The sequence below is a fragment of the Trachemys scripta genome, chromosome 14 (assembly GCF_013100865.1).
Source record: "Trachemys scripta elegans isolate TJP31775 chromosome 14, CAS_Tse_1.0, whole genome shotgun sequence".
NCBI lineage: Eukaryota > Metazoa > Chordata > Testudines > Emydidae > Trachemys > Trachemys scripta.
In genome coordinates this window covers 26769162-26785134 of record NC_048311.1, presented here as the reverse complement: position 1 = coordinate 26785134, position 15973 = coordinate 26769162, and the positions used below count along the sequence as shown (strand labels likewise).

The following is a 15973-nucleotide window of genomic DNA, read 5'->3' as shown; positions in this document are numbered from 1 at the left end:
TCCTGGCATCCACTTTATTGCTACTCCACTTCCTAGCATCCTTGGGATTCTGTGTAAACATGGAGAAGTCTAACCTGACTCCGATGCAGACAGTAGAATTTATAGGAGCAGCCCTAGACTGTCAGGGCCAAGGGCTTATCTCCCCATGACAGAGTTCATGCCATGGGCACTCTGATAGACCACATTACGCACAACACTTGAACATTAGCTTGGATATGCCTTACTCTTTTGGGACACATAGTGTCATTTACTAATGTGGCTCTCTTATTGCGGATCGGCTGCAGATACAAATTTTATATCCGTGCAGGGCTGTCTATATCTATATCTGTGTTAAGTATTCGGATTACATATACATATACATATATAAAATCTGAATACTTAACAGTGGGGGCTAGAGGGCTCAGATGCAATTTCATACTATAAATAAGAGGAGCTTTTCATTTCTAGGGTACTGATTCAGATACAGAATTCGGTCCATGGGATTTGAAGATCATTAATCTCTACGCCCATTATAGGTAGCTTGTGTGAAATTAATTGGTGACCTTAGGGCAGTTCCTAATAACTAGAAACCCATATTGCAGAAATTGCCATCTCCCTTGTTGGCAGACATGGCCATCTACTTTCTTTCTTTCTAACCCTCGAGAAGTGGTGCCTTCAAGAGGCAAAATGGCATGGGAAAGTTTTTGTACTACTAGTATTTAAATGTATGGAGCAGGGGCACAGGCAACTTCAACTTATTATTCTGGTAATACAGTTACGCTTCATGAGCCCCCTAAAAATCAGATCTACACAGTTTGGCACAGTTGATAGTGCATAAACAAATGGCTCAAAACTAGAATGGTGGGAGGCAGTTGAGAGGGAGTGCTGAAGGTCAGGATTGATGGGCGTTGGCAGAGGTAAGGTGGGGGACCTAGGACTGTTGCAGTGGGGGAGTGTACATGGGAGGTGGGAGGGAAAGTAGGGAGAGTTGAAGAGAACAGGAATAGCAGAGATGCTGTAGGTTATGACTGAAATGCATTGACTGAGATGTGGGAGTGTTGTAGGTCAGGATTGTAGTGTGATGGTGGAGCTAGGTAAGAAAACTTGCCCTAGTTCTTACCTGCACTAAGCTTGGCTCAAGTAAAGTGAAAGATTAATAGCACTAACTTCACTGTTAGGAGGGAAAGCAAAGCAAACTAAAGATTGGTTAATCCATTTCATATTGTTTGGGTTTCTTGTATGAATCTTCTCAAAAACAATATATCTGTACTTGAGAGTTTGACAGTTGTGCCCTGAAGTATTGATTTCTCCAGCCTTTCATTCCTTGGTAACAATCAAATTATGAGCAGGTTTGCAAGCTGTGGTAGATGTCTCTGTATTTTAATAGCAAATACAATGAAACCAAGACCTGTGTTTATTGTATTCCAACTAATCACTGTGAGGTGTTTGACAGTGTGAACTAATTCTATTTTTCAAACTGAAATATTGCAAGGTTCTTTACACATAAGTAAAAATATGCAAGTTAGGCAAAATGCACCAGTAACTACTAAGGACACTGGAAGAGTTGTGATTCCAGTGCAGTTGATTTGGATTTTTTGTAACAACAAAACATTTGCGAGGGTCTTGAATATTCCACCCCCTCCCCCTTCGTTTTTTTTTAAAGAGTTCTTATGCATATATCCAGGAGAGAAGTACACTGTGGTCAAGAATGATGACATCCTTCTGATGAGATTAAAATGGACTTAATTCCATCCTGAGTTCTTTTGGATGGGGGAGCAGTAGTGATGTGATGATACTGTGATTTCTAAAAGCCTTGGTTCAGAACAGACCAACAAAATAAGCCACTTGGGACAATGTTCAGCTGTAAACGTTCTCTAGTTTCAGTGAAGAAGTAGTCTCTTGGCTGGGGAAAACAAGTCTTCTGGCCTGGCTGGCTGATTCAGCAAGCACACTCCTGGTTCTTTAATAGTGGCAAAGTGCCAAACTTCTTATTCAATAACTTTGTTAATATCAAATTTACTATCTAAACTGTTGCATATTAAATATAAGGAAGGATGGTCTTGTGTGACTGAGAAGCTTGGGGATCTGCTATAGACTTCACATATGACCTAGATCAAGTCTCTTATATATTGACACCAGAGGTTTGTGCAATTAAAAGAAAAAAAAATTAGGAAGTGTAGAAGTTAGTTTTGAGTGCATTAATTCATCTACACTGTGCATTCTGTATGTTTTAAGAGATCTAGATTATGATCTAAACAGTAAAATATGATTCAGTAATGCATGTTTTATTACAAGAGTACGTTCTTTTAGTGTCCTAACTATGGGCATCAAGTCAAAATCCTATTTGACTCTGGTCTTGCATTCTGAAAACAATATACAGAGTTTCTCAGAAATGAACTGTTAACTTAGCTGTGTAACAAAGCCAAAAAAAAATGGAAGGTAAATCATGGGACACAAGGAATGTGTTTGATCAAATTTTGGTGGAGAACAGAAAACATTCCCAAAATACTGGGAATAGCACTCCACAGCCATTTCTCTCCTAATCTGCATTCTACTGTTTCTGGGGTGGGGGAAACCTTAATATTCATAATTTTCTTGCTATTAATTTAGTTTAAGAAGCTTGGTATATGTGACTGCTTTTATGTCTGGTACAAAGATACCAGTTTGCATAATTATCAGTAAAAATGCTCTTCTGTTATGTAAAGTGAATCTGTAAAACAGACAATATAGGATTTCATGTTTGTATCTTAGGCCTTGTCTACACTGCCACTTTACAGTGCTGAAACTTTCTCGCTCAGGATGTGAAAAAACACCCCCCGAGCGATGCAGGTTTCAGCGCTGTAACGTGGCAGTGTAGACAGTGCACCAGCGCTGGGAGCCACGCCCCTTGCGGGGGTGTTTTTTTTTTTTTTTTTTACAGTGCTGGGAGAGCTCTCGTCTAGCGTTGGCACCGTGACTACACAGCCACATTAAAGCTCTGCCGCGGCAGCGCTATAACATTGATAGTGAGGACACCCTTAATTTCCAGAGCAAATTGCTCATGTTACAAGTAAAACACATATTTATATCCCAACTGCAAATTCACCTCGGTATCTGAAACCTCAGCTGGGTTTTTCCATTCTTTTACGTTATCACCTGTAATTGCTTCTGCAGGCCAAATTTAGCTCCTTGTCTGCAGTAGGATTGCACTGCTGTAACCACATGGCAAAACTTGGTCCTGCAGTTGGAACTTGGTTAGCAGTTTGGTGGATGATGTGTAACCCAGAACAGAATCCAGCTCCCTCTCCCATAGCCTTTCTAAGTATAACAGCACTTTAAACATCAGCAAAGACTTCTGATTAATTCCGCTTGTCAGTTTGATTTCAGCAAGTTCACAGCGCCTGAAAATAGCTTAGTTACTAAAGTGACAAATGTATTGTCTTGACAATGAAAATAAAGTACTGCCTCATGGGAAATTGCAGAGGTTCTATTCTGCCTGACCATTTTGGATGGTGGTCACCAGTGCCTTGGATTCATTTCTTGTTAAAAGTAAGTGTGTGTGTTCTAGTTCCATTTTTTTTTTCCTTTTCAGTCCTTTTTTGGACAGGAAAGATGCCTGAATTATCGTATGCCTGTCATTAATGGATGTGATGTGATAATATACAAAGCGGTGTTGCTAGCAAGTTCGGCTCAGTAGGACTTTATTTTTTAAGTGACCTTGGTGCATTGAACTAGACGTGAAGATCAGTATCTTTGAAACAGATTTGTGATAATTTGTCACTGAGCCAATAGAGGTATATCATAATGGTGACACAATTAGGCTTCAGAAAATGGAGTCAGTCTGCCTATACTGCAGTACCATCTTCTTTGTATAAGCTAAGGGCTGCTTCATGTTGAGAGGTGTGGAAAGGAGACTTTGTTAGCTCTTAGCATGCAGTGGGGATGGAACTTTAAAAAGGAAAAAAAAAAAAAAAAAAAAAAAAAAGGTTTTCTGTAACTCAAGCTAGAAGCCTCCTGTTATTTAATTCTCCTTGTCTCTATTATTGTTATGCTCCTCTTTTACTTTTTAGTTGCTGCTTTGTCAGATGATTTTACGGGGCTGTAACTTCATCATTTTCAATATTACTTGGAGTTCAATTTCTTAAATGACAGACTTAAGCTTTGCTTTTACACAACCCCTTTCCATCAAAGGATCTCAAAATGCTTTCATTCCTAACCTACACCTGGCAACACCCTTGTGGTGTAGGTGGCATGATCCTTCATTTTATAGAGGGTGAAACTGAGGCTTCTTTCCCTCAGATCCAAGAATGGAACCCAGATCTCCTGATTCCCAGACCCCAGTTCTAGCCACTGGGTGCACACACTCCCTGCCTTAACTGTATTTTTTTATTTTTCCATTTTTCAGCTTTAGACCTCTCCCCAGGAAGCCTACATGACAAGCAATAGATTTCTGGGCATTGTAATATGTCTGAACTGACGTCACAGCTAAAGATGGGCCTAAAACAACCCCCTCAATGTGAACAACCCCAAGCTAGTTGAAGGGTTTGGAAATTAGATGAGCATGTTGTACACCTCACCTCTTATCTCGGCAATGGGGTGAATCTGAACTGTCCCAGATCTGAACACCCTGTTCAAAATGTAAACACACTTTTATTACCACATACAGTCAAAGAGAGCCGTACACTTACCCTCCTAGCAATGGAATTGCCTTGAATTTCATTGTCTGAGGTGTTTCTCAGAGAAGAAATTCATATCCAATGACAAGGCAAATGGTCCTAACTAAGGGCTGGTCCACACTAACCCCCCAGTTCGAACTAAGATACGCAACTTCAGCTACGTGAATAACGTAGCTGAAGTCAAAGTATCTTAGTTCGAACTACAAGGTACTTACCGCGGGTCCACACGCGGCAGGAAGGCTCCCTCGTCGACTCTGCGTACTCCTCTTGCGGAGCAGGAGTACCGGTGTTGACGGTGAGCACTTCCGGGATCGATTATCGCATCTAGACAAGACGCGATAAATTGATCCCAGAAGATTGATTGCTTACCGCCGAACCCGGAGGTAAGTATAGATGTACCCTAAGGTAGTAGTAACCTTTTGACAAGCATATTAGCTGCTTATTTTCAGAGTTTTGAACCACTTTACAATTTGCTTTATTGGGAATACTGCCAAAATTTAATATGCATTTTAAAGGATTTTCAGTCAAAAGGGATTGAGAATTCTTTTTTTATCATTACTTTAGTATTTCAATACTGCCCAAAAAACTAAAATGGCAACCAAAAAGGCTAACCTCACCATTTCTACATGTTTCTGTCTTTGCTTAGAGTTTGGAGGCTTTGTTAAAGCATGGATAGCATCTCAATCCCAGGAAATAAATCTGTAAGAACTAAATATACTGGGATATAGATGATGGGGGTTCTTCACAGGGCAAATAATTGTAGAAATTTAAAGGTAGCTTAACAGCGTAGAATCTTTTGAACTATCTTAATGGTGGAAGGTATATTTTTCTGGTGTGTGGAAACACATTGGCTGTTAGCTGCACTTCTGCTATCACGGAGAACACTAGTAATTCATACCTCTAATTCCTGGCATCTTTGTTATCTTTTCTTTCTTCCCACCACTACCACCAAAATCTTGCTAGTTTCATCTGAAAGGGTTTGGCAGGAATCTTCTTCTCTCTCCATTCCCCTGTTTCTCTCCCCCCCCCCCCCCCCTCTCCTTTGCCTTCATTCTCCTCCACCTCCTTTGCTCCCTGTCTCATTTTATCATTTCTTTTCAAAGATTAAAAGTCCCCCTTTTAATCTTTGCATATGATATGAAAAGCATTGTTATGTGCACTAGGAGAAACTACTTTTTCCTCAAGTTTGTACATATTTTATCTAAAACATATATGTCTGACTTTTGAAAATAAATTCTTAGTTACTGTAGAATACGTTTGTTTCACTTGATAAAATACAATTAAATCCAGTGGAATGAAAAGTGCCAGTATGGATATTTGCTGCTCTTAAGTTGCAGACATGTCATATGTACATAGTTTTTTCTGTGTTTGTCTTAATAATTGGAAATAAGAGTGGAGTCTGGGGAGAAATTGCCTTTAATTTAGTTCAATATTCTCTCCACAGACCCTGACACATCTCTGGGACCTGCAATGACAAGTCTGAACAGTAGCCATGCAGAGAAAACTGATGAAATGTCTTCAAAGCAGTCTGCCCCAAAAGTGCAAGTTCAGCGATCTGTTTCCCGAGATGTCATCACCATTCACTTCTCGGCATTTGGGAAGGAGGAAGAGGAGGAGGAAGAGGAGTTTAAGGAGTCTCCCAATGATGAACTGGATGACCAAAGCATTGTAACAGCACTTGAAGCCAAGGAAGACCTCTGCTTTGAACATGGTGGCCATGATTTTTCTGGTCCAGCTACCTCGCATAGCATGGTCGACTCTGCATCCCTCTTATCTTCGTCACCTGTGATTTTGCCAACCGTAAACACTGTAAAGCCATTGGATTCTTCTTCAGCATCGCAAGTATTCAGTGCAGTGCCATTAGTTCCATCACCCTCATCTGATTCGTATCATGTAGCTAGCTCATCAGGTGTGTTGTCTCCTTTGGAACAGAAAGCCAGCTTGTCATCCTCCCCATTGTCCTCTCCATCCAAGCCAACTGTCTTGTCTAGTGCTTCATCCACTGTTTCTAGTTCAAAGCCTTTTATGAGTTTAGTTAGGTCCCTTTCAACAGATGTAGAACCAAAAGAGCCCACCCCGCCCACGAGACATAGACACTTAATGAAAACCTTAGTGAAATCTCTGTCCACAGACACATCTAAACAAGAATCTGAAGCTGTATCCTACAAACCTGACTCTAAACTGAACTTGCACCTGTTCAAACAGTTCACTCAGCCTCGAGTTACAGGTGGCGATTCCAAAACTGCCCCCTCTTCCCCATTAACGTCTCCTTCAGATACTCGTTCCTTTTTTAAAGTACCTGAAATGGAGGCTAAAATTGAAGACACTAAAAGACGCCTTTCAGAGGTCATCTATGAGCCTTTTCAACTCCTCAGCAAAATAATGGGCGATGAAAGTGGTAGCCACAGGCCCAAAGCCTTATCTTCAAGTGCTTCAGAACTCTCAAATCTTTCCAATTTAAATGGCCACTTGGAAAGCAATAACAACTATAGCATTAAGGAAGAAGAATGTGATTCTGAAGGGGACTACTATGGAAGTGATTCTACTCTAAATAAAAGTAACCAGTCCAAAACTGCTGAGGAACATGTGAAAGACACGGAGACTAAAAGCTCCCAGTCTGTAAGCACAAAGGACCCAAATTTGAAGACTTTGCTGGTATTGGAAAAATGTTCTTTGTCTGCACTGGCAAGCAAAGAGGATGAAGAATTTTGTGAACTGTATTCTGAAGATTTTTTTTTAATAGAGGATGAAAGCAAAGTGGAAAAACCCACAGAACCTTTGCTCCAGGCAGAAATAACTGAGGAATATGGTACTGCTCTCAATAGCGAAGACGAAGTTGATTTATGTGTGCAGCAGCCTAAAATACCCGTTAAGACTTTGTACTTCTTTACAATGTTAGTCTATGCTTATCTTATACTCCCTCTCCCTAGTTACTTCTGTGGACTCTTCCTGGGAGTTGCCCTTGGATTTATGATTGCTATCTGTGTGATTTGGCTTCTGACACCAAGTGCTCGTGAATATCACAAACTACATAAAAACCGGAGCAAGCAGTGGAATACAGCATCTCTGGACATCAAAGAACCAGAAATATTGAAGGTGAGGTTTCTTAATGGACATATTTTACTCTGGCTAGAAAAACTAACTTAGTTCATTTGCACGTTAGAATCATATCTGTCAGTGAGTGCAATTGAAGTATCCCTTTGGGAGCATGTAGTGTTGGCAATATCAGAAATGATTTAGTAGGTAAGAGTATTCTACTTCAGCTGCCTTAGTGAATTACTTATGCAAGACAAGAGAGCTAACATTGCATCCAGCTATAGAGAAAAATAGAGTAATCACCTCAAAAGGAAAAGGGCAGATGTGTTTTGAACTTGTCTTGCAGAATGGAGTTAGTGGCAAAGATTTCTTTTTAAGCATGTTGTGTGTGAAGTTCGGTGTGTCTCAGATAGTGTGCTTTGTTTCTTGGGGAATTTGCTATCCAGATTTCAATTCATCTCATGTAGTCAGTCCAGAAAGTTCTAAGAGCACTGTTGTTTGATTTTTGTTTTTTTAGTGAAGCTTCCACCTTTCCAATATAGAAATAGAGAGAAAACAAACTTACCTCAAATGTCAGATAATTAGGGTGGGAGGAGGAAATGGTAAGTGGAAAAATGTCAAGGGGGACAGTCTGCATTGGGGTATGTCTCTATTTGAATACTTTGTAAATATCTTAGTTTGATAATTGCAACCAATCAAATGAGCTAAGACCTGGATTTTAAAAGTGCTAGCACTGTTTTTTTCCCCTCCTTGTTCAGAGCCGATATACTCTCTCTTGCCTTGTATAATTTACAACTGTACTTTGTTCAGCTGTGACCCATGTGACCACTCTATTACTTTGATGTTTTCACTTGTAGTCACGTAATCATCTTTTTACATTGGTGACCATAATAAAAATAAAACTTGAAAAAGAATAGGCAATTTGCTAATTGGATAGTTTAGATAAGAAATTATATCTGGAATAGAACATAACCTCAAACTTCTCAGTGACCGTGAATTTCGCTTGATATCATTTTAACTGATTAAAATCTCAGTATAATGTGAGTCTTTATTTTAAAAAAATTGTCCATTAACAAGTCAACCCAAAATACTGGTTATAAAAAATAATGAATAGGCTGTTGTGAAATTATGCAGATCTCTTGGCGTTCTTAATAGAGTCCGTTCCCATCAGAGAACATAAAAATGTTGCTGCAATGCGTCTGGCTGCATTGGAGAATCGGACTTTCTAGACAAGTTGTTTATTTTTTTTTCTCTAATTGAGGACTATTCTGTTTTTTAGGTAGATGACAGTTAAAACTCTCCAGAAAGAGTCTACTTATAATAGATTAAACTAAATACTGATTATTAAAGGAATATAAACCTGGTTGAAGCTCTCTTTTAATCTCTGTTTTTAGTTGTCACATATTTAGGAACGTAATGTCATATGCTTTAAAAGCCCTTCAGTCAGAGATTTGGGGAGGGGGAAAAGCAGATTGAACTAGTGAATATTTTTAATGACAAAAAGTCTCTTGATTTTTTTAACTTTAGAATATTTATTAGAACAAGTAAAATTTTTTTCCTTTTTGGTATGGATCTTCATCAATTCTCTTAGGACTGTTTTTAGTATTTATGTAACATTCTTCATTCTGTATTTTTCTTTAGAATAATGGCTTGGTTTTTTTGTAATGATTGATTTTTCTTCTGTGTCTTTTTTTGTTTTACTACTTCTTCTCTGTTCCCGTATTTTTTTCTCTGAAGCAGAGACCTTCAGCCTACACACTGTCATGTGCATTTGTATATTTTTCACACTCTAATTTAGAGTGAGAAAAGTTCTTTGCGGTGGAGAGTGTCATCCTTAACACCGTTCCAGAAACACCTTGTGTTCAATAGATAATCAACTCCTTTTCTTGCTGTTCTCAGTCTAGTTCTCTCTCTTCTACTTATTGTTTTCTCAGCCTGGGGTCTTCCTCTCAATCAATCTTTGTTCTCTTCAGCGCAGGTGTTCATGTCACTAGCTTGTCATCCCAAGATGCAAACTGACTGACAGCACATTACCTCTTCTCCAACAGGTGACCATAAGGACTGTCTGCTCCAGCAGCTGTTCCTGAGCCTGAATATTTTCCCAGTGGCATAGCCTGCAAAGTGCTGGCTAGGAATGTGTATTCTTTGCAGTTGATGCTACTGAAAATGCACATGTACTCAGGAGCACTTACTAAATTCTGGTGAAACGGCAGGCATGGCTGAAAAGCAGGTGGGAGAGAGAGACAGAGTGGAGGGGTATGCAGGTGGAAGTAGGAGTTCGTGGTATTTGAAAAAATATTTGACTGAATTTGGTTCCTAACACATCTTCCCTATAAAACTGATGTGGATTGCGTTACTCTGCTAAAAATGAGTTTGGTTGACCATGTCCTCTTTTTCTCTTTTCAGTCAGTATCTCACGTAATTTTTTTCACTCCCCACACACTTGTCACTCTTCCCTCATTGTTTTCTTCACTGTGTTGTAATCTCACTCCCCCTCTCCCCCCCACAGTCACAAATGTTGTAGTAATAAACACCACAATTTCTTGGTGCTACACAAATGTGGAAGAGACAGTACCTGCCCCGAAAAGTTTATAATCTGAAGTGTTTAAGTCATTTTTCTCTTTTTGTGTAAAGCTTGTGTGGGGTGGAGGGGAATTCTACTCCTATAGAAAAGGAGGACTTTTTTACAAAATTTATAGCAACCAAAGAATATACATTTTTTTTAAAGCTGAAATTTTTCAAGAAAAGCAGTTAATTCCCCCCCCCCCAAATTTTTTTTTTAAACTAAAAAAAGAATTTTCTGAAAGGGAAGGGGGAAGAAGTAGTTTGTTTTCAGCCAGCCCTAGTTCTGTGTGTGGACTGGACCCTGAAGTTGAGCAGCCTGGCAGTGCAGACATAGATCTGTAGTTGGCCATTGTAGCCAAGTAGTCTTTTGTTCTGTTGCCAGTGGGAGGATAGATATAATCTGAATCCTCAGGAAGTCTTGACTTTAATCACTTCTATTTTTCTGTCCAGCACTGCATCAAAGCTATGGGGAATGTCAGATATGTGGGATGGAGGCTTAAGAAAGCTTTTTTGATTCAATTTTCCAGGTAAAATTACATTTTGAAATTCACTAAATCATATGCTATGTGTTTGCATTAGAATGAGCCCAGGAAGATGTTTGGAATTTCGTGCAGGTTCTTTGAAGAATTTTGATGTGTATATACTGTATTTTGTTTAACTTCGTGGGCTAGTTCCCTGTCTCTGCATGTCATACCGTGTCAGCTTTCACTAGCACACACTGGTAGCCTTTGGCTACTCACTCGTTACCTTTTTCCTTTTTTTCTAGCATCTTGGAAGCTTTAGGATCCCCTTTGATCCTAGCTCAGCCTTAGGAAGATGAAACCATTCTATGGAGCCAGATGGGGGTATTCCCCAGTTGATGGCTCCCCTGCACTGGTTACTCCAGGAGCCTTATCTTTGCCATTGTTTCATTTCCTGTGGGTTTCATCCTTTACAGCCTTTTTTTATTCAACTCTTGGCATTCAGGCAGATTGATATCAAACAGATTACCTGAGGGCCATATGATAGTTATAAAAATATTACACACAACATCTTAATTTTCCACAGGAATACTTTAGTTCCTAATCAGCGGATAGTGAATATTTTGGATGACATTGTATTTATAGCAGGTGTGCTCAGATTTTGCCAAACTGAGAACTTGCTGAGGGTTCGGCAGTAACTAAGATGCATAAAATGACATGTTACTTACTTCAAGAGAGAACATTGCATACTGGGACCTGTAGTTTCTGTGAGTTCCTAAGATGAAGGTTACTGCAAACCACATTGTAGAATTCTGTGGCCTAAATTTTTGATCTCTCCAGATTAAATGCATGAAATAATGAGGGAAGTGACTAGCATGGTTGTAGCACTTCTGATTTGCTGCCATTGGATTGTAAGTGGATGCTAATTTTAGCAAGCTAACATGGAAACTCTCGACCTTTCTGGTTAAGTAACTTATAAAACAGCATAACATCCATTTGTGTAGTTGATTATATTTGAAGGATTTTCGTTCTGATCAACTCAAGCAAGAGTCACCCACTGAAAATCCATTAATTGCTGAAGCTATTGAACTATGGGCTTTAGAACAGGTGAGGTTAACAGGAATTGCCAGTTTTCACTTCAGTCCTAAAAAGAATTCTTACTACCTCTCACAGAAACTCCTCTTTATTAACCTTCATCCAAAAGCTTCATATGAATAATGGGGGGAGGGTCTTCAGATGCTTGGAAGGTTCTGGGGAGGCTGGATAGCTTCAACCCATGTTTGTTAAACTTTCACAAGTATAGTCTGAGATGCACTGAACTGCTAACTTCTAAAAGCATTGCTGGTGTGTACTTGAGGGTTCATTGATGTCATTTAGCACAGCTGTAGTTCTAAAGGGGATCTGAAGGAGAAGAGAGTGAAGGTGCTAGTCAAACACAAAATGGAAGGCTATTCCAAGAGTAATGGTGGGCTTGAAAGAAGGTGGGAAGTCAAGTGGGAAAAGAAAATAAGCCCAGTAACAGTAGTTGGGAAGAAAAATAAGAAATGAGAGAGGGCAAACGTGGGCAGGGCTGACATTTGTGCAGAGCTTAGTGAGAGGCAAGGAGCTTGAATTTGATGTGGTAGAATAGACTAAATATATACAGGTTATTTTGATGATACATATTTAGTCATGAAATTCTCAAGCATTGAATACATTAGTTTAATCTGTGTATTGAAATGGCAGTGTTCTTAGCAGGGACTGAGTTGGCTTCTGTTAAAATCATTTTCCAGTGCTGCATATGATTTAACTTTAAGAGGGTTTTGTTGGTGCGTAGGGGGCACTTTGCATTAGCTTGTTAGCAATCATACAATGTGCTGTATTGTTTAAGTTTCAATGTGCTTATGTGATAGAGTTTCAGTTTGAGGCTGCTGCTGTCCCTAGGCAGAAAATTCTGTGTACATAGTGTTCAAATACTCTAATATGAAGCAGTGACAGGGAAGAGGATCAGCACTAGAGGCGGATTAAACCGGGTGTACTTTGGTGCTCTCAAATCAAATCACTTTATCTGCATCATATTTACCTCTGAGAATAAAGTTCACGGTGCAGATGAGGGCTCAGTCCTGAACTGGCAGAGACGATGTACTCTGAGTACGGATTGGGGGGGAAAACGGTCCTGAATTTTGAATCCTTTTAGAATCTAACAAGAATAGTCTTTGGCCAAACATTATATAATGTGATGGGAGATATTAGGGTTCTCCTTTATCACATGGGAAAATAAATGTCTTTATACCTTACTGCAAATGTGAACTTGGGAAATATGAATTTGAGGATTTTTCCATATGAGTTTTTCAGGGCTGGATCCATCTTGAATACTTCTGGGCTTTGGCAGGCAGGTACACTGCTCTCATTTGATCTGGCTAAGTGGTACCATTTTTCTCTCCTTGCTGTTCTCTCTTGCACCAAAAGCCATCCTCCTTGCCACCTTGTTGACCTATCATCCTACCAACTTTTTATCTTGCCAATTACTACTTTCTGAATGACGACTTCATCCTCAAATCTGCAAGAGCTAGTGAGCAAAAGGTTGGATTACAGTTGATGCTAAACATCCTGAGGCGTATCTATGCCACCTCTTTCTTATCCTGTATTTCGGATTTAGATAATACATTTATATGGGGTGGGGGGAGGATATAGGCGAGAGGCTTACCAGGATCATCCAATTCAGCATGATTCGTGTATCAAGTATCTATGGTGAATATTGCTGAACCGCTCAGTCTGCTTCAGTGTATTTGCTCTTGATGTTTAAGTTTTTTGTCTTTGGAAAAACTCTTCCCGACTTCACGTAAAGTTTTGGTTTGGGGTCCATGCCTGGATTAGCATGAGCAAAACTACACTAGCATAGTACTTCAACTTTATTTATATTATGGTATCAACAAAAGTCTACAATAAGGATCAGGGACTCATTGTGCTAGGTATTCTACAAATAGAGGTAGATGTGGCCCCTGCCCCAAACAGCTTAATTTAAGAGAAGACTAGAGAGGGAGGGGGAAGGGAAAATAACAGGAGTGAAGTGTGAAAGGAGACACAAATTTAATATTAAGATGACATGTTTACATAGGCCAAGAATGAGCACAGCTTGATTATCACTCTGAAAGAAAAAAAAAAAAAATCTTGGTGCACTTATTGTAAAAAAATTTTTTTTTTTTGCTACCTGCCTATTTTATATAGCTTAAAAGAATACTCAACTAATTCTTTTAAACCTCATATTTCCAGCAAAGTGGGGTATGTTTTTTGTTTGGGAAGGTTCACATCTGTATTCAGAATGTATTGCTTGAGCAATCTTTAGTCAACCTTAGAAATGATAATCACCTTTACCTGTACAAACTCAATAGGCTGTGTCAGAAACACCATCTGTTATTACAGGTCTCTTGACTTTGCCAGCATGTCTTATTACATCTATCTTAAAATATGCTCTCTATTAATAATCTAGCCAATGCACAATTCTGACTGCTTTATATTTCAAGCAATGATACAGACGTTTTTTAGACGCCTAAGTGGAGAAGGCCAGGTTGGTTAGACCCAGCATTTGACCTGCCGTACTGTCTCTTTTAAAAACCAACAACCCCAAAACTATTCTTCTGTCAATGAAATAATTAACAAAATGTAGTTGTTTATGTTGGACTTGCAAAGTGATTTTCCAGGAATGTTTGCTTTAGTGAGCGAGGGGAAGGGGCGGGACTAGGGTGTTCAATTTTGTGCGTCTAGAAAGTTGGCAACCCTACCACTCCCCCCCCCCCCCCTACATAAAATAACTCTGACTGCTAAAAAGGAACATTCTTTTTCTCTCCATCTGTACCTGGTTCAGTCAAAAAAAAAAACCCTCAACTTGATAAAATAAAAATATTTACAAAAACCAAGGTCCAAAGGTTTATGGTCTTAACATGTTTATCTTCTGAGGGCTCTGGAGAACGGTGGTTTCTGGCCTGGCCACCTCCCGCTGAATCAAATTCCTGGGCTTTTTCACCTTCTGCAATTGCCTCCCCCCTTAACTCAGCCTGACCCCAAATAGTGCTCAGATGTTGCAGTTCAGCACTGAAGTCAGGCAGCACTGAAGAGAGAAGCTCGTACTGAATCACATTCATGCCGATAGCAAAGGATAAAGGGGAATAAATCTTCTGTGTCTCATTGTAGGAATCTCTGGTGCTACTTCCCATTACACCACATTCAAGTGGGTTACAGAGAAATTATCCTACACAGGTTCAAGGCAGCTGTTGATTGCCATTGCCAGGGAGCAAGAAAGAAGATGCTGCTTGCCTTACTGTGGAAAAAGGAGCAGGCAGTGAGGCATCAAAGCTTGCAGATGATGCACGTTTCCTCAAGATAATTTAGTCCAAAGCAGACTGCAAGGAGTTACAAAGGAGTTTTGCAAAACTGGGTGCCTGGGAAACAAAATCGCAGACAAAATTCAGTATTGATAAATGCAAAGTAATGCACACTGGAAAACAACATCCCAACGATCCATACAAAATGATGGAATCTATATTAGCTGTTACCACTCAAGAAAGAGATATTGAATCATCATGGATAGTTCTTTGAAAACATCTGCTCAATGTGCAGAAGCAGTCAAAAAAGCTAACAATGTTAGGAACTATTAAGAAAGGGATACATAATAAAACAGTAGATATCAAAATGTCACTGTATAAATCCATGATATACCCACACCTTGAATGCTGTATGCAGTTCTGGTTGTCCCATCTCAAAAAAGATATATTAGGATTGGAAAAGGTGCAGAGAAGGACAACTGTTCATGATTGAAGGCCTGTTCTTCCACATCCTCTTTAGTGCTTTACTGCAATGGTTCTCAAACAGGGGTAGGCGTACCCCTGGGGCTACATAAAGGTCTTCCGGGGGTACATCAATTCATCTAGATATTTGCCTAGCTTTACAACAGGTTACAGAAAAAGCACTATCGAAGGCAGTACAAACTAAAATTTCATACAGACAAAATGAGAAAGTAAGCAATTTTTCATTAATAGTGTTCTGTGACTTTTTTTTTTTTTTTTAATATTTTTGTGTCTGATTTTATAAGCAAGTAGTTTTTAAGTGAGGTGAAATATGGGGGTAGGCAAGACAAATCACTCCTGAAAGCGGTACAGTAGTCTGGAAAGGTTGAAAACCGCTGCTGTGCTGTCCTTTTAAGTTCAAATGCTTCTTTATATTTGTATTTGGCACATAGTGTTTTAAGAGGAGGTGACTAGTTTTAATTTACATTCTTGAGAACTCTGAACACCTGAGTCC

The 15973-nt window shown here is 39.4% G+C and overlaps 1 protein-coding gene across 5 annotated transcripts in view; it reads left to right on the top strand.

Moving 5' to 3' along the window:
* TEX2 (testis expressed 2) overlaps positions 1–15973 on the top strand; it is a 122550-nt gene that overhangs the window by 56836 nt on the left and 49741 nt on the right. For all 5 annotated transcript variants that reach the window (XM_034789362.1, XM_034789363.1, XM_034789365.1 and 2 more), the window contains one exon: positions 6079–7730. In XM_034789362.1, the coding sequence (XP_034645253.1) occupies positions 6079–7730 (1652 nt within the window). Of the gene's footprint in view, positions 1–6078; positions 7731–15973 lie in introns of those variants that run through there.